Genomic DNA, 22,394 nt, shown 5'->3' on the forward strand with positions numbered 1-22,394 from the left:
CCCTAGGCAAAACTGATCAAACCACACACACACCCCACACACATAGAGCCAGTGGAGTGCAGTGGTTGGAGTGCTGGACTAGGACCTTGGGAGATGCTGGTCTCCAATCCTCACTCAGCCATGAAATTTGCTGGGTGACCTTGGTCCAGTCACTATCTCTCTGCCTAACCTACCTCACAGGGTTGTTGTGAGGATAAAATTCGGTGGGGGTACATTGGCTGCCTCTAGTTACTTGAATTTTATTATTGTTTTATTATTATTTATTTTTTAAAAAGCAACTGCATCTGCACAGACGTTCAAAAGGATTACTATACTGTACTAATTTAGGTCTGGATCCTACCGAGCGCTATTGGGTGGCCATGAAGAACCACTCTGTGGGGATCTGCCCCCTCTAAGAAGTGATGCCAATCAGCACCTAACAAGCTCAGCTGTGTGTCTCTCCCCCCCCCCCAAATCTCCCTCTTAGAAGATGCTTTCCCCTGTCTTCGAGGCAGAACTCTATACGCGGAGCCTCTGTTTCCGGGAGGGAAGCTAAACACGGGCGGACCTTCCCTGGATTCTCCCGTTTGTGTTCTTCTTTTTTTGTATATTATAATTTCTTGACCTCGTCCCTCCGCGCGCTTGCTTCCTATTGGCCGCTTTCGCTTGCCAGTCCCCGCCTTCCGCCTGAGAAGAGAAGCTGCGTTTTGATTGGGCGGGCGGAGCAAAGGTGGCGGAGCTGCTTCCGGGTGCGTAGTCATGGTGACTGTGGTTGCCAGGTAGTGAGCTGAAGGGGGAAGCGAGGCGGGGGGGGGGCTTCACTTACTGGGCCCCGTTCGGTCAATACGGGAGGGTGGGGGTCCCCATAGGCGTCGGTCCCGCTGGGGTGGGGTGTCATGTCTAGGTCCGAGGGCGTCCAGGTTCAAGCCTGCAGCTCACCGTCACTGGCTCTCAGCCCGGCCTACCTCACAGGGTTGTTGGGAGAGGAGAGAAGGGGCGGGGAAGGAAAGGACCCTGCATGCTGCTTTGTGGAGGATGGGTGGGATAAACGAAGCAAGGGATAAGGGGCCACTGAGGCTCCCCTAGTCACAGGGCCGGATTTAGCTTTGATGAGGCCCTAAGCTACTGAAGGTAATGGGGCCCTTTATATGTCCAGCTGTCCTTTGTCGACAACAAATTGTCACTGTTTTTTGTGTTGAATATATGCTATATGGTAATTTATGGACCTAATAGGTATCTAAAGCCAATTGCACATAACAAAATATGTATTTTATCAAAGTAATTGTTGAACTGAAATATAATTGAGAAGTATATTAATAGTGAAAAATTGGGGGGGGGGACAAGAGAGTGGGGCCCTAAGCTATAGCTTGTTTAGCTCAGGCATAGGCAAACTCGGCCCTCCTGATGTTTTGGGACTACAACTCCCATCATTTCTAGCTAACAGGACCAGTGGTCAGGGGTGATGGGAATTGTAGTCCCAAAAACATCTGGCGGGCTGAGTTTGTCTATGCCTGGTTAGCTTATACGTAAATCCGGCACTGCCTAGTTGTATGTTGAAGAAGCGGTGAGAGTGGCCATGCACCTAGGGCGCTGGAGGGCTGCTGGCTCTTTCCACAAGGCACCGTGGAGTTGCACAGAATATGGGAAAGGTGGTGGTGGTGGGACTTGGGATGTTGAGGGGACACGTTGTGCCCATATAGAACTGTAGAGTTGGAAGGGACCACGGGGGTCATCTAGCCCAACCCCCTGCAATGCAGGAAATCTTTGCCCAACTTGCAGGTTCAGACCTTCAACTCCTGAGATTAACATTCTCATGCTCTAGTGACTGAGCTATGCAGGTAATCTCTCAGGCCTTCGGCTAATTACATAACCGATGGCCTTTTGAACTGGGTGGTGCTGGTGGTGCTGGTTTTTTGTTTGTTGCCGTGTTGTGTATTTCTGTGTTTCTATACCGTAAACCGCCTCCTGATCCTCAAATGCAGGGCGGTATAGAAATGCAATAAATAAAAATAATATTTCAGGAGAAGTGGAAAGAAACAACCACAAGCAAGTGTGCCAAAGTGTTTCTGAACTCTTTGCAGCTTTACAACCTTGCACAACCTACTACTTGGGGCTGCTCGTGTGTTTTCAACCTTTTTTTGTAACCTTGGCAGTGCAATCCTATACATCTTGTGGAAGTCCAGTGGGGCACAGTCCCGGGAAAATATAAACTTAGTTGTTATAACAATCCTTGTTTTAAAAATAGTTATTGATGAGTGGGACTCTGCAACAAAATGCAGCCATGTGGAGTGGTTCTGTTCAGGGTTCCAGCTGCCCCATTCCATTCGCTCCTGGTTTCCCCCCCCCCCCATCAATATTCTGTGATATGTGCCCATTCAGCAAACTTAATTTTCATTGCCCTTATTGGGTGTTTTCTCTCTTTGGGGAATTGAGGTGTGTAAACTTGTGACCAGTCCTCAATACATTAAAATCTTCGATCCCCAACACCCCACCCCACCCCTGTCTGTTATCAGCACTCACTTCTGATCAATGTGAGGTGGGAAGGACTCCTCCTATCCTTTACTTATATGTGTTGCCTTCTTTTTCCAGCCACTCCATTTCCCTTCCCACCTCATTTTCAGAATTTTCCCTTCCACTCAGCATTCTGTGCCATTGTGTTCTTAGAGGGCTGCTTTTTGGAGTTGCCTCTTTGACAGTTCCCCCTAAAGGTTCTTTAAACATTTGCAAACCTTGGGATTGACTCAAGTTGGCTGATACCTCCTTCTTCTGTGTGGGTGGTGTGGTTTTGGGTAGATGATCTTGAACACAGGAGGACTTGAACTGCTACCGGTATTAGAAAGAAGAGTTATATTGTAGCACTTTTTTTGCAGCCTGAACCTAATCATGTTTACTTGGAAGCAAGTCCTACTAAATTCATTGGGATTAACTTCTCTAGAAGCCCTTCTTTTAATTATTTCTTGCTTGATCCTCTGTATGTTTGTTGGAAATTCTGTAGATTCTAGTGTGATTTTCTGCATAAGTCTATTGATTCTGTGGTAGACAGTTTAATCCTGATGTGCATTGTGATTCTGGTAGGATGTGCTGTGTTGGTAGGGATTGTTTTAACGGGATAGGGCAGGGGTCTGCAACCTTTAAGACAAAAAGAGCCACTTGGACCCGTTTCCGAAGAGAGAAAAAAAACTGGGAGCCGCAAAACCATTGCGGCCCACAAAAATATAAACACCCAGAAGCTCATAGCACAATTTAGACAGGTAATGAAGAGCAGGTAATGAAGGCAAAATGGCAAAATATCACGAAACGCTCCACCCCCCCAGCCAAACAACAAGCACTGTATTAAAGGAACCGTCCAAACGCCTGACGCTGCAGGGGCAAATCTAGAAGGGGAAATCCAACCCCCCAGAATATGTCCGCCCCATGAACAGCACAAAAACCTCTTTCCCCCTTCTCTCATTGCACACACTTTGTAAACCAAGAAAATCTTTTTTTTAAAAAAAACAATTTGGGAATCCAGTTGCGGTGAGGTAATAGCCCAGCTATTAAAGAACAATGTAGCTAATTCCAAGGCAACTGAATAACAAAGAGGCCAGCGATTAAGCTACAGTGCCTGGGGAAAAAAAGTCAAAGGGTAATTTTAAAATGCAGCAGGGTGACTTTTAAAACACGAAGTTTTTTACCCACCAAAAATGGTGACCTCCAATATGTCCCCAAACCACTGCCCAACACGGATGCAAGTACAGGCTCCAAGCACTATAAACACCCAGAAGCTCATAGCACAATTTAGACAGGTAATGAAGAGCAGGTAATGAAGGCAAAATGGCAAAATATCACGAAACGCTCCCCCTCCCCAGCCAAACAACAAGCATTGTATTAAAGGAACCGTCCGAACGCCTGACGCTGCAGGGGCAAATCTAGAAGGGGAAATCCAACCCCCCCAGAATACTTCCGCCCCATGAACAGCACAAATGCAACCCTAAAAGTTTAGCAAACTTATGCAAAAGCACACAGCATGCACACTGCCCCAATCACTATTGGCCAGCAGAGGGGCTGTCCAAGGCAGCTGAGAGGGGCTGAAGCAGGGGGCTGATCACGTCCCCTCTGCAGGCGCAGGAAAACATTCCTTCAGAATGGATAAAACCCTTCTTTCAGTACATGGGACTCCCGCTTCTAGGGAGAGCAGGGGGCTTCTAGGGGGGGCACTGCCCCCTCCTGCCCCCCCCGCCGGTACGCCCATGCTCGGGCCCCTTTCGCCATGCTGCTTAAGGGAAGTCTTCTGCGCCCCCGAAACAGAGCCCGGGACCAGTTGTCCCCTGAGCTTTTTCCCGCGCTCATCTCATCCCGTTGGGCCGCCCTTAGCTGAACAGCCGGGCTTCCTTTTCCTTCCCAGACTGCCACGTGTCCTGGAGCCGGTCCCTTCCACTTTTTTAAAAGAGGGCTTCCCCCTCGCCCGCCGCCCGCCACCCCTGGCCCAGCCCGTAGCTGCCTCCTTACATCGTCGAGTCGTCGCACCTCGTCGAATCGCAGCAGCCAGCAGCTCCACCAGCAGCAGCCAAACACAAGCGCCGGGACAGGCGCCAAGGAGGGAAGCTGCTGTGGTCTGCTGCTGTGCCTGCGCTGGCACGAAACGAGGCACGCATGAGCAGCACAGCCGCCGGCAAGGTAGAGAAGTGGGTGGGCGCAGGCACTAAATGCACCGGCCCTGGCCAGAGCCGCAGCAAAGGTGCAAAAGAGCCGCATGCGGCTCCGGAGCCGCGGGTTGCAGACCCCCGGGATAGGGATTAGATAACTATGACAGTGAAGAAAAAATAAATAAGGATGAGCTAGTTTGGTAATTCTCTGAATTTCTAAATATTGTCTATTTTTTTATTTACCGGTAACAAGTAGGTGCTTGCCAGTGCTATTTTTCTAGAAAAAGAGGTATCAGAGCTCACCCTGAACGTCTCCCTTGTTCTCTTAGGATGGCAATTGCACCCACCTGAGAGGTGCTGGAGCTGAGCTGTTGTGAGCTCCAGCTGAAAAAAATGCCCTGTGGAAAAAAAAGCTAACTATAGAGCCATTGAGAAATCATGGGGAGCCAGGTACTGGGCCATGAAGACCAACTGGCGATGTAAAAAGCTCTCTCTCCCCGCTCTGAGAAGTGGACAGAGACAGGGGATTTGGGGGGTTTGTCAAGGTGACAGGGGCTGTGATGTCACAAAAAGATGTGTCCTTTTTTAAATTAAGTTTTCTGGAAGCAAGGGAGTGGAAGGAGGCAGAACCATTTTGGCATTGGCTTGGGGAGGTTATTATTACATGTTTGATAGGCCACATAGACTTACTCTGTACAAAGTTTTAAAATTTTCAGATCTGTGTTCTGGAAATACATGATGCTTTTAAAATATATTTTGCATCTATTGATTGGAAGGGAATATATTATCTATGTTTGGTTTTCCTTACATGGTGTGAGGTAATTTCATATATTCCCAACTGCGTGGAAAGATGGCAGGTAGAAGGGGAATGGTTGGTGGATGTTCTCACCTAAAAACCGCCTTGCTTTTCGGTTATCAGTATATACACTAGTGGCCAAAATTGTGGAAACCTTTTGGAAAAAGTGTATTTCCGAGGTTTGGTGGTTCATAGCACCACTTTCTTTTGGAGTAATACCATAAAATTATATATCAATGGAAAGATAATTTAACGAAGAATGTAATGCAACAAAGTTTGTTCAATTATGTGTATTCTATCAAAAGATATAGCCAAATAACCAGAAAAAGGAATGTTTAGAGAGCCAATCTTGTTTTTGCAGTGTTGGCTCATAACTTTTTGGGGGAGTAATGCCATAAAATTATAAAATCACATAACACACTGACAAATGTCCTCCTTGCTTATGTTGTAATAAATAATCCTTCATAAAAGTTATTGCACTACATTCTTCATTAAATTATATTTCCATTGATATATAATTTTATGGCATTACTAAAAAAATAAATAAAGTGGTGTTATGAGCCATCATTGCCAAAACCAGATGACACCTGATTGGCTCTCTCCTTTTTTCTGGTTATTTGGCTACAATACAGATAATTGAACAAACTTCGTTGCATTACATTCTTCATTAAATTATCTTTCCATTGATATAAAATTTTATGGTATTACTCCAAAAGAAAGCGGTGTTATAAGCCTTCAAACTTCCGAAATATACTTTCTCCACAATTTTGGCCACCAGTGTAGCATGTGCTCCATCCCAGAATGGCCCTGTATAGCAAATCAAAGAAAGGCTACTGGGGAGGAGAGGAATAAGCGCCTCTGAGCTCATCTTTCCAATTCTTCTCTCTAAACTTAAATGACCTCCTCCATCTCAAATGCAGTGGAGTGCTTCTGAGCCTTGTTCTTGGAGGCCGTCCTTGATCACTTGTGCCAATGCTGGACTAAAAGTGCAAGCTAGGCAGCGAGCCATTTCCTTTTTTAAATCTGTCTACCCTCTGTCACGACGTTTGAGACAGATATAGGGCACACTTCAGGGAAGGCAGCTCTGTGCGGAAAGGTAGGATCTGGTGTGTGCGGGTGTGTGGGGTCACACTGTATTTTTCACACTGTGGGGGGTGACCCGACAAGGCCTTGTGGTGTTTTACACAAATAGAATAAGGCCCAAGGCTGTGCTGCTTACATTTATTTTTATAACGGCACCATTTTAGCTCTCTGAAAACTACCTGTCCACTACCATTTCTTTTACTTAAGGGCATTCCCCTCCCTTCTCACACACATGAGCTCAAATCAAATCCTCTTCAAACCTCTCTTGGTATTTGTTATACGTGTCTCGTTCTCTGCAAAGCAGAACAGAGAGGCAATTGTGTTTCTACATTTAGGTTTCTAATGCCTGTAAGGGAGGGCTCTGCTTTGCAAACCTAATAGTAGCAAGCCACTTTAAATTTCAGCTGCAAAGACTCCCTTTAAGGACGTTTTAAAGCATAGTTGGTTGATGCTAGCAGGGTAAGTCCATAGCTGTCATGTGCGACGTGGGACTACCTTTGAAGGTGACTCAGAAACTACAACTAATCCAGAATGTGGCAGCTAGACTAGTGACTGGGAGCAGCCACCGGGACCATATAAACTGGACCTAAAGGATCTACATTGGCTCCCAGTATGTTTCCGAGCACAACTCAAAGTGTTGGTGCTGAGCTTTAAAGCCCTAAACAGCCTCGGCCCTGTATACCTGAATGAGTGTTTCCACCCCCGTTGTTCAGCCTGGACACTGAGGTCCAGCTCCAAGGGCCTTCTAGCAGTTCCCTCATTGTGAGAAGTTACAGGGAGCCAGGCAGAGGGTCTTCTCAGTAGTGGCCCCTGCCCTGTGGAATGCCCTCCCATCCAATGCCAAATTTCCTAAAATAACTGAAGGCAGCCCTGTGTAGGGAAGTTTAAAAAAATGTTTAGCTGAGGCTCAGAAGACTCCCCTCACCTCACCAAAACAGCTTCAACAAGCCTCTGGCTGGTGAGGAGACTCCCTGCCCCCGGGAACCTGAAGATACCCTCTTTGGGCTCTGGGGTAGGTCTTCTGAGAGAAGTGCATTCTGGGACCTTTTTTCCAGAAAAAATGCAGAGTCCAACAACATCCAGTTCCCCCACCTCTGGGGGAATAGGTGCTGATACCTGTTCTGTAGGTAGGTAAAGGTAAAAGGTCAGAGACTATGGGGTTTTAGCGCTCATCTCGTTTTCAGGGCAAGGGTGCCGGCATTTGTCCACGGACAGCTTTCCAGGTCATATGGCCAGCATGACTTGACCATTTCTGGCGCAACGGGACACCGTGACAAGTGCCAGAGCGCATGGAAATGCCATTTACCTTCCCGCCACAGCAGTACCTATTTATCTACTTGCACTGGCTTGCTTTCGAACTGCTAGGTTGGCAGGAGCTGGGACAGAGCAACGGAAGCTCACCCCATTGTGGAGATTCTAACTGCCGACCTTCTGATCGGCAAGCCCAAGAGGCTCAGTGGTTTAGACCACATCATACCTACAGAATAGATATGAGCACCATTCCATCAGCATTAAGTGCTACTGAGACCCAGTGATTTCAGCAGGGAGAGTTCAGCATGTGCTCAAAATAGGTGGCCTTTTGAAATAGTTGAACTTTGCTGGGGAACTTTGCTTGACATCTTGTACTAATAAACCAACTCCTATCTTCCTTGCTGGTTTCTGCTGTCATTAACCAGCTTATTCATTTCCTCACATCATCCTAAAATTTAGAAAACACAGCACTGCTCACTTGGCGATGCATCAGGGAGATCAGATGTGCAACATAGTGTGAAATGGAAGTACGGTAACTTTGTTTTATGAGCGGCAATCCCAGACTGCTTTGTAGGTTTTTAAGCTGGTTCCAAGGGTGTCCTTGTAAACAACTTTAAACAGAATGCTTCCTCCCCCCCCCCTTCTCTTTTTTTTACAATAATGTTGATTGAATACTCTCCCTGTAGAAAATTAGTTTCTAAAGCGGCGAAATGGAACTCCTTAATCTGGCACCATGTTTATTTGGGGCAAACCTTTCTCCAGAAACGAGAGACCCAGAGTGTGGTAAGGAAATTTATCTGGCTATGGATCCGGAGGCTTTTATCTCCTGGGCACGGCTGTTTAGAAGGTGGTTTGCTGTTTCCCTCCCTCTTGCCTGATTTGTGTATGTTTCTGCTCTTCTGCTTTCAATGGAGTTTGTTTCATATTTTTTGGGCATTCCCCTAAATGTGTAGATCATTGATCTTATGGTAAGACTGAGAATCATCTGATTATTTTTTTGACTAGTATGTATTGGGAATGTAACCCCTCTAATTGCAAACTCTGGTAGCAAGTACCCATGGTCGGAGAACCCAAACATTTGCAGAAACACAAGTAAATGTGGGGGTTTTTATTTATAAAAAAAACCCAGCTCAGTGAGATTGAGCTTGCTAGTAGCCACAAAATGTTGAGTATATGTTGGAATTAAGAAAAGGGGTGGGCACTGGAATTCATTCATCTTTACATTTGTAGTATGCCTTTCCTGCAAGGAGCCTGAGGTGGCACACATAGTTCTGCTGCTTCCCATTCTATCCTCACAACAACCCTGTTAGGTCAGTTGGGTGGCTGGTCCAAGCTCACCCAGTGAGCTTCCTCCCCGAGTGGGGATTTGAATCCTGGTCTCCTAGGTGTTACTCCAACACCACTTCGCCAGCTCAGCATGAATGCCTTGCTTCAGCTCCTTACAGCTTTCACTAGCATGGAGTAGGGCAAAGCTGGCAGACAGAAACACTTCTGCTAGATGGTGAGGGTGCATTATGATGTTTTCTTGCAGGTCCTGTGTAAATGTCATGAATTGCACATGTAAATGATATGAAATGCTCATAAAGATAAGAGGTACAGAAGTGATTTTGCTTCTCCATCCACCTTTCTCTGAAACTGCTTTAAGAAACACAATTAAACCTAGCATTGGAACTCCACTACATATATTGTATGTGGCATCTGGTTAGCCTCGCCCCCCTGGAAGCCTGTTTACTTCTGTTTGGCAATGCCTGTGGTCTGTGGGTTGCTGTCCTGTTTTTTAAAGTGCGGTTGTTCTGTGTCTGCTGTCTGTTCTTCCAGATCATGATGTTCTGATGAATATGATAGACTTCTCCCTCCCTCCCTCCCTCCCTCCCTCTCTCTCTCTCTCTCTCTCTCACAGAGAGATAGAGAGAGACCACCTATATTCCTTTCTTGCTTGGTTGCCCAGAGGTAATTCTTTCTTGCCACAGGCAATCAGGCAGGTGGGTATATTTATAAGCCTGACTTAATTGGCATGTTTGCATTTGAATATTGACTCCCTGGTACAAAGCTTGTATACAGGCACCCCCCCCCCACTTACGTGAGGGTTATGTTCCAAGCCCCCACACACATAATGGAAATCGCATAAAGTGGGGAGCCACCCATTAAACGCCTTCTCTGTCGCTCTCTCTTCAATCCATATCAAAAAATACTGTATTCAAAAATATCCACAACTAGAATGGAAACTCTGGGGTTGGCAGGAGACTAAAACGGCTGTTGTTGCTGCGCAACCCCACACATCAGCTGTTATGAGGGGAGGCCGAGCAGCATAAACAAAGCCCCGGTGTGCCTCCAGCCTCTTGGGGGCTCCCTCCGCCCTCACTGCCATCCTCTTCAGGCTTTGGGGAGGGTCTCCTCGCAAACGACAAGAACTGTCCAGCGCTCTCCTGCAATTTCAGGGTTTGAATTGAATTATTTAATAATTTCCTGGCGCCGCGCATATGCACAGTTGTGTGCAAGTCTATCAAGCATAAGTGGGGGAAATTGCCTTGACTGCCTGATACAAAGCATACTCTGTTCATTTCCATGCCTATGATTTGAGAGAGAGGTGGAAGGCAATTTCCCAATGCAAAAGAGGCCAGAACGCAAGTTGGCCAGCTGAGCCCAGCCCAATTGCTCCCTTGTTTACTGATTTTTACATGTTGTCAAACAGGCCCTGGGGGCTGGGGAGCAGCTAAGTTGGATTGATTCTGTTCTGATTGAAAACACGAGAATGGAAGGTGGTTCATGATCAGTTTGTGTAATGTGCTCTTGTTCTCTGCTTCTTTCCTGTAACTCCAGGACGAGGCCTAGAAGAAAAGTGATGGATCTCACCTCTTTGATCATTCTTCCACTGCTTTTTGGCAGCCTGGGGCTTTTTGGGCTCTTCCGGCTTCTTCAGAGAATGCGTGTGAGAGCCTACCTGAAGGATGCAGTGGTGGTGATCACAGGAGCAACTTCTGGACTAGGGAAAGGTAGGTTTCAGAGACATTTGGCATGGAGGAGGAGGAGAGCAGCTTGTACAGGACAGCTTGTACATTACTCAACATGTTTCCTCGGGAAATAGGGTGTTACTAAACTCTCATCTCACACCACGAAGGTCAAGCTTAGCTTTAAAGGATCAGATTCCTTGTGGAGGAGGAGGGAACTGGAGGAGTCTTGGTTTTTTCAATTTATTTTTCAGCAGCATCTCTTTGCAAATATACAGGTTGAGCAGGTGGGAGGCAAGTCAAAACAGAACTTCTGGATTTTACAAATGTTCAAAAAATGGGGACTTGGTCATTGTGCATGTCCTCATCTCTAGATGAAACCCCAAACCTGCATTGCATCTAATCTGTTAAATTTGCTAGTTTACTCACACTCAATTTAAATATGTACCAATTCGAATTTTAGGGCTGTAACACCAGCCTGCTTTTTTCTCTATCCTTCCCCACTTTGCTTAACCTGCCCAAGACTTGGAAAACTCATAAGCTTCCTCAATCTCTTGTGCCATTTTGATTGGCCTAATAAAGATGTGGCCCTCTTCTGGGTTTGGGGATTTTTCGTATGGGTCAACACGGCAACCTTTGCTTTTTGGTGGCAGTGTGAATCCCAAAGCAGCACCAAACACCCCAGTGTCATTTAAATTACGTATACGCACCCACAGCAAGCAGAACACCAGAACAATAGCTGCTTCACAAAGAACACATGGCTTAAGTAAAACAATAGAGAATTCCACAAGATACAGAATACAGATCATTTAGCCCTTCTGGCTGGTCCTTAATGTTTCTGGGATGGAAGGTGGCTCCATCCCAGAAACATTAAGGACCAGCCAGAAGTCTATGCCGACTTACTGACTTTGTTCCCCATCTCCATCACCTTGTTAATTTATTGGAAGCGCAAGAGCATGCATTGGCAAGGGCATGAGGTGAATCATCACCCCCAAACTCCAGATCTTCTTTGCTAGGTCTCAGATCCCCTATCCTCCCCCCCAACCCGTTTTTTGGGTAAAACTTTAATTCAAGGTTTCCTAAACTTGGGTCTCCTGCTGTTGTTGGACTACAACACCCATCATCCCTAGCTAGCAGGATCAGTGGTCAGGGGTGATGGGAGTTGTAGTCCCAAAACAGCTGGAAACCCTGCTTTAATTTGGTGACTGGAACACTAGGTGCCCTGCAAAGTGCAGTGCTGGTGAAATCCCAGCCACCTGCCAGCTTGATTTGCCCCAAGTCACTCTATACATACTTCAACTTACATCAATCTTAGCGAGCATGGCCAATTGCCAGGGATTATGGGAGTGATAGTTTAGCAACATCCGGAGGACCAAAAGTTCCCCATGCCTGCTATTGGTTCTGTGAGTCATGGGGCCTGTGAAAAGTACTTAGCAATGCCAAACCTTCCTTGGTGGGGAGGATTTTCTCAATCCATTGTATTTTTCAGTCACTCCCACACAAAAACGGGGAACCTGCCCCCATAGTTGGGTAACACCTGCCCTAACCTGTTTTTTCCAGCTTGGAGGCAGGTCCCAGCCGGTGATTCAAAGTCAGGCACCCCACTCCAGTCAATTCTCCCATGAGCCGAGAACGTCCTAAAAATGGGTGGGGAAAGGGAAACAGTTATGCAGCCTTCTGTAACTTAATTCACCGGTGACTGACGCGTGGCCCCCGGTGGAGGTGCTTTCCTGTTCTCTGCAGAACAGCGTTGAAAGCCCTTTGGGAACAGAATGTCCTCACTGCCATATCGTAGCTGTGTGCTAGGTCGTTGGCCCAACCACAAGCTTAGAGCGTGGGTTTCTCCTCAAGGTGCTGTGACTTCTTAGGAAGGAAGAGCTACCTTAATGCGTCATAGTGTACTAGTTCATCTGTCCCAATGCTATCTCTCCAGATTTTGTTTATTTGTTTTCCCACCTGCCCTTTCCCTCGACAGGGAATCGGGGCGGCTAAAACTGAAACAGCTAAAAACATGGGGGTAGGGAAAGCAACCTTTAAATAGCAATTGAACATCAATAGAATATATAAAAAAGATTTATTAAAACACACAGATTATTGCAATAAAAATATCACAGCACCAGCCCTGTCCTTAAAACCAGTTCCCGAAAGCCCGTTGGAACAAAAAAGTATTCACCTGCTGGCAGAAGGACAACAAGGAGGGAGCCAGTCTGATTTCTCTATGAGGGTAGTTCCAAAGTCTGGGAGCAGCCACCGAGAAGGGTTACTGTTGCTTGAGATACTTTTGATTAGAAACAAAAGGGATTGAGCCCTGCTTTGTTGAAAATGAGAGCTATGTCACCCCCCCCCCCACTCCCCAAAATACATTTGACAGATTCGTACAGGATCCCAATGAGAACTGAAAAGGGCTCACAGTTGGAATGAACCTAGGAAACTGCCTTACACCATTGGCTTCAGTGTTGTCGGTTCTCTGTTGGGAGTAGTTCTTTAAAGCCTCAGGGCAGGGAAGGGGATCTTTCCCAACCCAGCTCACTGGCGATTGACCCTGGGACCTTCTGCATGTAAAACATGTTCTCAATCGTGAACCTGTGGTTCCCTACCCAAAACAGTTCTCCTAGCTGATTTATCCATAACAATATTTCTCTCTTCCTTTTTAGGAAATGGTGAATATCATCATTATTGTTATTTATTAAATCTCTATACTGCCCTTCATCCGAAGAACACAGGGCAGTTTGCAATATGAAACCATAAAAAACACCCTAATAACAAACAAAAACAATAACCTCCTCAACACACACACCCCATTTAAAAGGCCATAGATGGTTTAATTAGTCAAAGGCCTGGGAGGAGTGTTTTCGGCCTGGTGGGGGTGCCAGGTGAGTCTCCCTGGGGAGAACCCACAAGCAGGGAGCCACCACAAAGGCCCGTTCTCGTGGTGCAGCCCTCTGGGCCTGCCATGGACACCAGACCAGTCTTGTGTTGCTCATGCCCAAGTAGTTTCAAGAGTGTTGGAGCACTGACTTCTTTTTGAGGCCGTTCAATGGTCCCACAGGTTCAAAGAGCCTTCCCCAGCTTGGTCCCTTCCCCCCCCCCCAATATTTTGGACTGCAATTCTCAATCAGCTCTAGGCAGCCTATCCAGTGGTCAAGGAAGGTTGGAGTTGTAGGTAGACGGCTCCCCCCCCCCATTGCACATAAAGGGGAATTATGTTCTGCAGTAGCAGCGATGCAGTGCAGTACTCTGGATAAAGGTCTTCTGCCGAGGAAATCAGTGTTCAAATCCCAGCTCGGCCATAAATTTTACTGGGCGCCCTTTGACAAACCAGTCTCTCACACGGCAATTGTACCTCACTGAAATGCCGAATCTAAATTGTGACCATAGCTCCATGTATGCTTCCCTCAGTGTTCTGCTTTATTTAATTCACCACCTCCCCCTTATCATTTACCAGCAGAACATTTGAATGAAGAAATTAAATATAAAATTGGGCTGAGGCCAAACAAAGTGTACCAAAACACGTGTCTATAAAGAAAATTATTATGGGATCTGTGGCCATTCAGATGTTGTTGTGCTACAGGTCGCCCACCCCGTAACTGATCCAAATTCAGCTTCAATGGCTGAGCCTGGGTTTTAGAATGATTGGGAAGGGGGGCTTTAATCCATTTCCCCACAATACAGCATGCATAATTTTGTGAATCATAATCATGTTGTCCCCTCCGCCCACTCGAGCTCTTCTTTTCCTAACCAAAGTAGTTTCTAACTTAATCCTGATCATTTGGCCATTTTCTCCACTGATTCTAGATCTACCAGTATCCTTTCTGAAGTGCATTCACCCAAAAGAGCATTCCCAGTGTGGTCATACAAGGGTTGTGTAAAGGCATTGCAATTTTAGAAGCTGATGGCATTTTTTTTTTCTGTCCCTCTCTCTTTTTTTCTGCCAAGAATGTGCCAAAGCTTTCCATGCTGCTGGGTCAGAACTGATACTGTGTGGTAGGAGCAGAGAGAGACTTCAAGACCTTCTGCAGGAGCTCTCCACTGCTGCTGACCTCCCAAAGAACGTAAGCAAGGGGGTAAGGGAGGAGGAGGAGGAGAGACTGTAGGTCAGTGATGCTTTTCACGCAGGTCACAGGTTTATGGGGTTGTGGGAAGAGGAGAGGTGGAGAGAGAGAGAGAGGTGGAAAGGGGAAGACAGTAAAATTTCACATAGTACATTTGCAGAGCTTTTGTGTCAGCATCACGTACACAGGGATTTTATTTTGCTGGCAGTGCAAGAGTCCAGAGGGTGCAGGGCATGGTTGGTTCCAATGTGTTTTGTTTCTGTGTGCTGCTGGGTCAAATTAGCCCTTTTAAAGCCAAGGTCAGTGTCAGGGCTCAGCTTTATTGAATGCTCGCTGAAGCCTGTGTCCCACTGCCAATCCCTGGTGCCTCCCATCCTTGCTGCTCCTGCCGCCTGATCTGTTCTTTGAGCAAGCAGCAAGAGCAGCAGCAACCTCTGCAAGCCTAGTCCTTGATATCTCTCTATTGTGTGTTAACAAGGCCTGGAGGGAGAAGCAAGGGAATGGGCAGCAGGGAGGTAGCCTCGGGGAGAGAGGCCCACAGAAAGCACCTTGCCGAAGGTCCTTCCCCTCCCCATGCAAAACAAAAACCTGGAAGCAGCCCTGTTTTAAGCCATATAAGCCAGTTGCTCCTTCCAAACGTGCTGGTAGCAGGGGTGTCAAGCCCTTTTGCCCGTCCCATATTTTTTGGGAGGGGGCTGCCCCCAAATGTCCAGAGCATGCCATTTTATCTTCCCAGTATCACACTGTGAGAGAGGATAGGCTAAGAGAGTGGTTTCACCCGATGAACCTTGCAGCTGAATAGGTTCAGATACGATTAACTGCTTTTTTCTTTTCTTTTTTCGACAGCCCCATAAACACCACACTGTGGTCTTTGACCTCGCTGACATCAAAGCAGTCGTTAGCGCTGCTGGGGAGATTTTGAAGTGTGCAGGCCATGTGGACATCTTGATTAACAATGCTGGAATCAGTTACCGCGGCACAATTGTGGACACCCTGGTGGAAGTGGACAGGAAAGTGATGGAAACCAATTACTTTGGCCCAATTGCTTTGACAAAAGGTACACTGTAGCAGACTCCTCCTGTGTCTTTCTGCGCACATCCTAACATTTCCTGCAGTGGTTACTGTGCCCAACTTCTTTAGCTGTTACACTTCTGCAGTATTCTAGATTGGTTTCCTGCGGGTTGGACTAGATGACCCTTGGGATCCCTTCCAACTCTACAATCCTGTGGTGCTATGTAGACCACTTAAGTGCTGTTCAGAGGGCTTATAGCAGGGGTCAGCAAACTTTTTCAGTCCCTCAGACCTTGTGGGGGGGCAGACTATATTTTGGAAGAAAAAAAAGAACAAATTCCTTGTTGTTGTTCAGTCGTGTCCGACTCTTTGTGACCCCATGGACCAGAGCACACCAGGCACTCCTGTCTTCCACTGCCTCCCGCAGTTTGGCCAAACTCATGCTAGTCACTTCGAGAACACTGTCCAACCATCTCATCCTCTGTCGTCCCCCTTCTCCTTGTGCTCCTTCTCTTTCCCAACATCAGGGTCTTTTTCAGGGAGTCTTCTCTTCTCATGAGGTGGCCAAAGTACTGGAGCCTCAACTTCAGGATCTGTCCTTCCAGTGAGCACTCAGGGCTGATTTCTTAAAGGATGGATAAGTTTGGTCTTTTTGCAGTCCATGGGACTCTCAAGAGTCTCCTCCAGCACCAAATTCCTATGCCCCACAAATAACCCAGATGCGCATTTTAAATAAAAGCACACATTCTACTCATGTAAAAACACACTGATCCGCGGACTGTCCTCGTGCCAGATTGAGAAGGTGATTGGGCTGCATCCGGCCCCCGGGCCTTAGTTTGAGGACCCCTGGCTTACAGCTAGGCTGCTAAGAGCACAAGGAGTTACGTTTGTCTGGCTCTCTCTCCACCCTGGAGTTCTGCATATGGCCAGTGGGATGCGCTTCATGCAACCGTCTTGAAAATGACCATGGTGACACAAACCATAGGCTTACTTTCAAGCTAATATGGTCCTTACTTATCATTTTAGTATCTTCCTGAGCTGGAGGAGAGTTTGTAGAAAAGCGAAGTGGGCAGGCACCAGGCAGTCGACTTTTGGCTGCTGATCCCTCTTTCAAAGCAACTCCCCCTGCCCTTGTAGCATTTCTCCACATGGAGAAAATCCCAGAGGGCTGTAGGAAACTGAAAGAGGTCTGGGGAATTGGCTGTTACACACTACGCTGGAATTTTGTATCACTTGGTGGGGAAAATGTAGATGCAGCCCCTCAGCAGTTGCTTGGTGGAAACGTTGGCCCACTAGCTCCATTGAGTCTTTCATTCCTTGCTTATAGGCTGTGTCAGCCTTTCTCTGGGTCCCTAAGATGTTTTTGGACTACAACTCTCATCACTTAGCCACCATGGCCAGTGGACAGGAATGATGGGAGTTGTAGTTTGAGAGCATCTGGGGACCAAAGGTTGAGAAAGGCTGGTCTATATAATACAGGGATACAATAATTTTGTTTGCACCTTCCTTACTGAGCTTCTGGGCAAGTAAAAAACAGGATCCACCTGTGCCAGCTGGCCCTCCCTCCAGTGTGCATCCTATTTTTAATTCAAGTAGATTTCTTAAGAAAAAAGGACTTGTTTCTTTCACTGAAATCAGTGGAACTTTGTTCCAAATGAGTTTTCAGCATCAGGGTAGGAACAATTCCTGCCTTGGATAAGAAGTAACTGCAAGGTCATCTTTTGGATCCCAGTGTGATTATTTTGCCTCTCTCTTCAGGAAGCATTTCTACAAAAATTGCAACTTCAAGGTCTGCAAGGAATCCCCAAGAAATTGTGACTAGGATAAATTAGGCAGTTGAAGTACATTTGCATAAGACAGTTTCCACAAGCTTGAGTTTTCAGGATTGGAGGAGGGGGGCAAGGAATGGAAATAAATAAATAAACACACACACACACGATTCTAGATAGCAGCATAAGGAAGAAACCCTGGTCTCCCAGGATCCAGGCACACATTATTTCTCATGGCAAGATTGTGGAGTTGCATTCTCATTCTCTCTTCCTCCTCTCTCTAGCAATTCTGCCTTCCATGATCAAGAGGAGAAAAGGCCACATCGTTGCCATCAGCAGTGTTCAAGGCAAAATTGGCATTCCTTACCGCTCGGCTTGTAAGTACTTTCTTCACAAGGCTTGGGAGGAGTTGGCTGCTCTGGAAACACCAGCACACCGGAAAGGGGCAGCCAGCATGTTATGGTAGATAGAGCACATATAGAGCTCACAGGAGGGGAACCTCAGGCCAGTGTTTCTCAAACTTGGGTCTCCTGCTTTTGTTGGACTACAACTCCCATCATCCCTAGCTAGCACCCACGTTTGAGAAACACTAGCTTAGGTGTACCTCAAACATTCGGAAGAATAGTTTCTGCTCTCCTTATCTTCATCTTTGCTTGTCTTCAGAGAGCTGGGTGTGACTTCCACAGGGCCAGTCCTGCTGCACAAAGAACTCAATTTCTACAGGTACCAGCAATGCAGCGTCCCATTTTAGAGAGGTGCTTTGGTATTTTCTGCATCACCGGAAGGTAGCATACATCTTGCATTGTGTGGTCCAAAATGCCCACCCCAGCCCTGGACAACTTCATTCTGGATAATTATTGCCCTTACCCAGGTATTCCTCCCACTACATGACATTTACGATAAGAATGCAAACTTTGCCATCAAAATCTGCCTAAGTAGTTGTGCTGAATCTGATTATAGCATTCATGCTAACCTAAAAGACTTGGAACTTCTCCGCATATATTGAAATCTAAGCCCTCCGATCCTAAAATAAGAAATTGGAAAAGGAACAGGGTAGTGCCATTGTTCGTTGCCTGTAAAAAGACACCATGCTCAAAAGCTCTAGCTTCATTTGTTTGGCATAAACCTGTATGATTCAGCAAAGAGCACATTGGAGCTGAGCTGGGCAGATCACTCCGTTTTCCCTCTCTAAAACAGTAATTAAGTCTTTCACATGATTATGAAGATCCTTGCAGAGACCTATGCCAGTTTACAACTTGGTTTTGAATTTTTAAAGTCCCTTTAAGATCCTCCCAAATTTTCCTTTAATGAGCTGTTCAGCAGCTGGCATGCTATTAAAGTCTACCCATCTTGGGCTGGACCAAGAGCCTGTGTGCTCCAACACTGGCAATATGTCATTGGAAAGCTTGTGAGCAGACTCAGACATAATCACCCTTGTTGATTGCCCCAGCAAAAGCCTACTGCCTTGGAATAGGCTGCATTTAGTTCTGGTAGTTAATAGCTATTTATGCCATTGCATGTCTCGTGCAAAAGGCAGCTATGCATTTTGACTGGGAAGCTGCAGATTGGGTATCAACTGAAATTGTGTCACCTTTGGGTTTTTTAGATGCTGCCTCTAAGCATGCCACCCAAGCTTTCTTTGACTGCCTACGAGCAGAAGTGGAGCAGTATGACGTCGACGTCACAGTTGTGAGCCCCGGCTACATTCAGACAAATCTCTCACTTAATGCTGTAATGGCAGATGGATCCCAGTATGGAGGTGAGGAGTAGCTTTGCTCGTGTAAATTATATGTATCTGTTGGTGTACAGGGAGTGCCAGTGGAAGGAAAGGGGAGAAAGTTTGGCATTGACTGAAAAGGCCCAATATAAAAACTAGCACATTTAACTAAGTTGAATAATCTCCAATGGCTTTAGTGACCCATGTTCAATGGTCACAGACTCGTTTGCACATCTGGCTTAATTTGTAGAGTTGAGACTCTGCAATCTTGTGCCTCCTGGATCACCAACAGAAAATTATCTCTGGAGGGAGGTAGTAATTTGTTGTTCTTTTCAGCAATGGACAAGGCAACCTCAGAAGGCAAGGCAGCTGCAGAGGTGGCTCAGGTGGTTCTGAGTGCTGTTGGGGAGAAGAAGAAGGAAGTGCTGGTTGCTGGCTTCATGCCTTCTCTGGCTGTGTACGTGCGAACGCTCTGTCCCAGGCTCTTCTTCCTCTTTATGGCATCTAGAGCCCGGAAAGAAAGGAAAGCCAAGGATTCCTAACCAATTGGAGTTCGTTTTAAACCACTGGTTTAAAACCAGAAGCTACCAGCTGATGTGTCCAGGGTCTGTGGGGAGCATGAACTTCAGGATTGTTTAAGTTGCATCTCTCGCTTGTGGTGAAGAGTCTGATCCAGGCTTCTGCTGCTTGCACATCACTGATGGCATCCGAAAAGCTGCTTTCACCACTTACAGCTTTGTTGGCTGCCTAGGACAACGAGTTAAGCCACAAGAAAAATCTCCTGCATGTTGAAATGAGCAGGAACTGCACACCTCCACAGCTCCCATTCGTCTTATTTGGGCTTGTCCACAAGACAACAAGCTACTGGCAGCTAACTTTACTTTGCTCTGGCCTAGGCTCTCATCAGCTGAATGTAAAATACCTTATTGGGGGAGAACGAAAGACTACCATTGCCTCAAATATCATTCTCTTAAAAAAACTAAGTGGTTGCAGGCTGCTTCTTTTTGCCAGGGTGGGGAGAAGGGATGCAGGCAGCTGAAATTAAATAAGATTGTGCTGCACATGCATTGCCCAACTGCACTTACTGCCAGGACTCAAAAGCCACCATCTCCACTACCCTTCTTCCTAGTAGCCTAGCTTGGTATTTTCACCTGTTAAGCTCAGAGTAGGTCCTGGGTAGGAACTGCAGATAACTCCACTAGTACATTCAAGGATTGGAAAGCTGTTATGTGTGTGCCCCCCCCCCCCCCGTGTTTTAAGGGCGGTGGGATGCTGCAGCTTACCTTCATTAGGCAGATCCGAGTTGCTAACTGCTATTAAAATAGCAGACATGAAAGAGGAACTACATATACTGTTTGCTCTGCAGCTCATCTGAATGTAGTATCTAGTGCACAAAGAACAACATCCTTGTCTGATAGTAGTACCAGCCTCCATCCCCATTGATTCTTACTGATTCTCTAATGCCAAATTCTAAACCCTGGTTCCTGAAAGCAGAATTGTTCACAGACAGATGCAGTTTCCATGCTTCTGATAAGGCAGGTCACACAAAGATCCATTCCTTGCAGCAATCACACAACTCCGTAGAACTAACAAGATGGTTCTCAGAATTCTTAACCTTGAGAGTAAGTAAATGAATATTAGTGATTGCTTATACTGTACCAACAGAAGCTAAAACACTTTACATAATATTTGTGCTTTTTCACCCTTCTGGTTTATAATTTGAGGGAATTACTGCATTACTTACTTGCAGAATGCCTGTTATAATCCTGCTCTCCAGCAAGCAAATACAGCTACAGGAATCTGCTTGGCTTACTCAACAGATACTGTGACCAGAAGGCTGCAGGATTTCAACCCTTGGCCAAACTGACCTACTGAACAGAAGCAACAGCAAACTCTCTGCTTGCTGTACTGGATTCCAAGGGCTAAAGATAGCACTGAGTTCTGGCTTTGCCCTTGTGGGATGCCATTCCAAGGTCACTCTGCATTGCACAAAGGTCAGGTTGCAGCTATCACGCTAAGCAAGAAAATATACCTGTACGTGATCTAAGCATGCTCACATACTTCCATTCGCAAGTTCAAAGCTTGTACTGGAAGTCACAATAGTTTTTCTCTTTCCCAGAGCCTTGCAAAAATACCCATGGGTCCTTTTAGGATTTATCATTTAAAGTGTGATCAGAGGCAAGACTTCTTGTTTCCAACTAGGAAATGAAGACTTATACACAATCCACAGTTCACTGAAAAGTTAAAAGGAGCAGGGACTTGACTAAATACTGCAAGGGCAGCTCTGCCTCAAGTTCCCCATCCATAATGTCAAGTACAATATACCTCATGCCCAACTATCATTGCACTCTTATGTCACCAAGGTTATTCAGAGGAGGCCCATTCATATCAGTGGGTCCACTCTTAAGTGGGGCTGGCACTGGATTCATCCCTGAGTTCCCCATCACTGGGTAGCAGGAGCAGGAAAACAGCATACAGTGGCAGGATCCAAGATAGGTTGAGCTAGATGCTAGAGAGGGAAGAACATAACATGGATTTTTTTTCCTGCCAGATAACAGCAAAGTTTAAAGAGGGTGCATACAATAATGACTGAAATGAAGTCCTGTTGTAGAAGAGCAAGTAGTCTGCCTACAATTTCACTTGTACTTAAAAAAAAATTGCATGCACCAAATGAGTTTTTTGAGTGTGATAGGGGCTTGCAATTTATGGAAAATCATTTGCTTGCAGCATTCAGAAGCAAGTTTTAGTGTTGTAAAACACAGAAAGGGGGATAGAGATACTTAACAGACCTGTTCTTTAACAGTGTACTGAGACATTCAAACAGCACATGCTTCACTGGGCTTTAGTATTCAGAATAAAAAATAAACTCTGGAGAAGTGCTTACAATAGGGCAGATACACTATAATCTGCTATGGAGGATATTTAAATTTGCCATAGAAGTGCTACTTTTTACAGAGCTGAAGTCCATTATAAAGGTTATTTAATCCCTGTACAATTACATGAAGGGAAGAATTGTTCTTTGCATGCCAACAGCACAATCTTAACACCAGGTAAAATCCAGCATAATTTGCAAATTCAGCCTTGTCTTAGTTAACATTTTAACAGTTCAGGTTTTGCTGCGACTTTCCTGCATTGCAAGGCTTACTAAGCTTTGAGGGCAAGG

At 46.1% G+C, this 22,394-nt stretch overlaps 1 protein-coding gene across 2 annotated transcripts; it reads left to right on the forward strand.

The window, feature by feature from the left end:
- Positions 1 to 737: 737 nt before the first annotated feature.
- On the forward strand, positions 738 to 20,303 carry DHRS7B (dehydrogenase/reductase 7B). 2 transcript variants are annotated; one of them, XM_033167335.1, is made up of 7 exons: positions 738 to 758; positions 10,567 to 10,727; positions 14,619 to 14,734; positions 15,581 to 15,791; positions 17,799 to 17,891; positions 19,121 to 19,273; positions 19,568 to 20,303. In XM_033167335.1, exons 1-7 carry the CDS (start codon positions 739 to 741, stop codon positions 19,771 to 19,773), a joined length of 960 nt encoding a protein of 319 aa, XP_033023226.1. In that variant the 5' UTR covers position 738; the 3' UTR covers positions 19,774 to 20,303. The 2 variants fall into 2 exon arrangements, with proteins under 2 accessions (XP_033023226.1, XP_033023225.1); XM_033167334.1 differs by lacking the exon at positions 738 to 758 and adding an exon at positions 8,397 to 8,517 and having other exon boundaries at positions 10,555 to 10,727.
- The last annotated feature ends 2,091 nt before the right edge of the window (positions 20,304 to 22,394 follow it).

This window comes from Lacerta agilis, chromosome 13 (assembly GCF_009819535.1).
Source record: "Lacerta agilis isolate rLacAgi1 chromosome 13, rLacAgi1.pri, whole genome shotgun sequence".
Taxonomy (NCBI): domain Eukaryota; kingdom Metazoa; phylum Chordata; class Lepidosauria; order Squamata; family Lacertidae; genus Lacerta; species Lacerta agilis.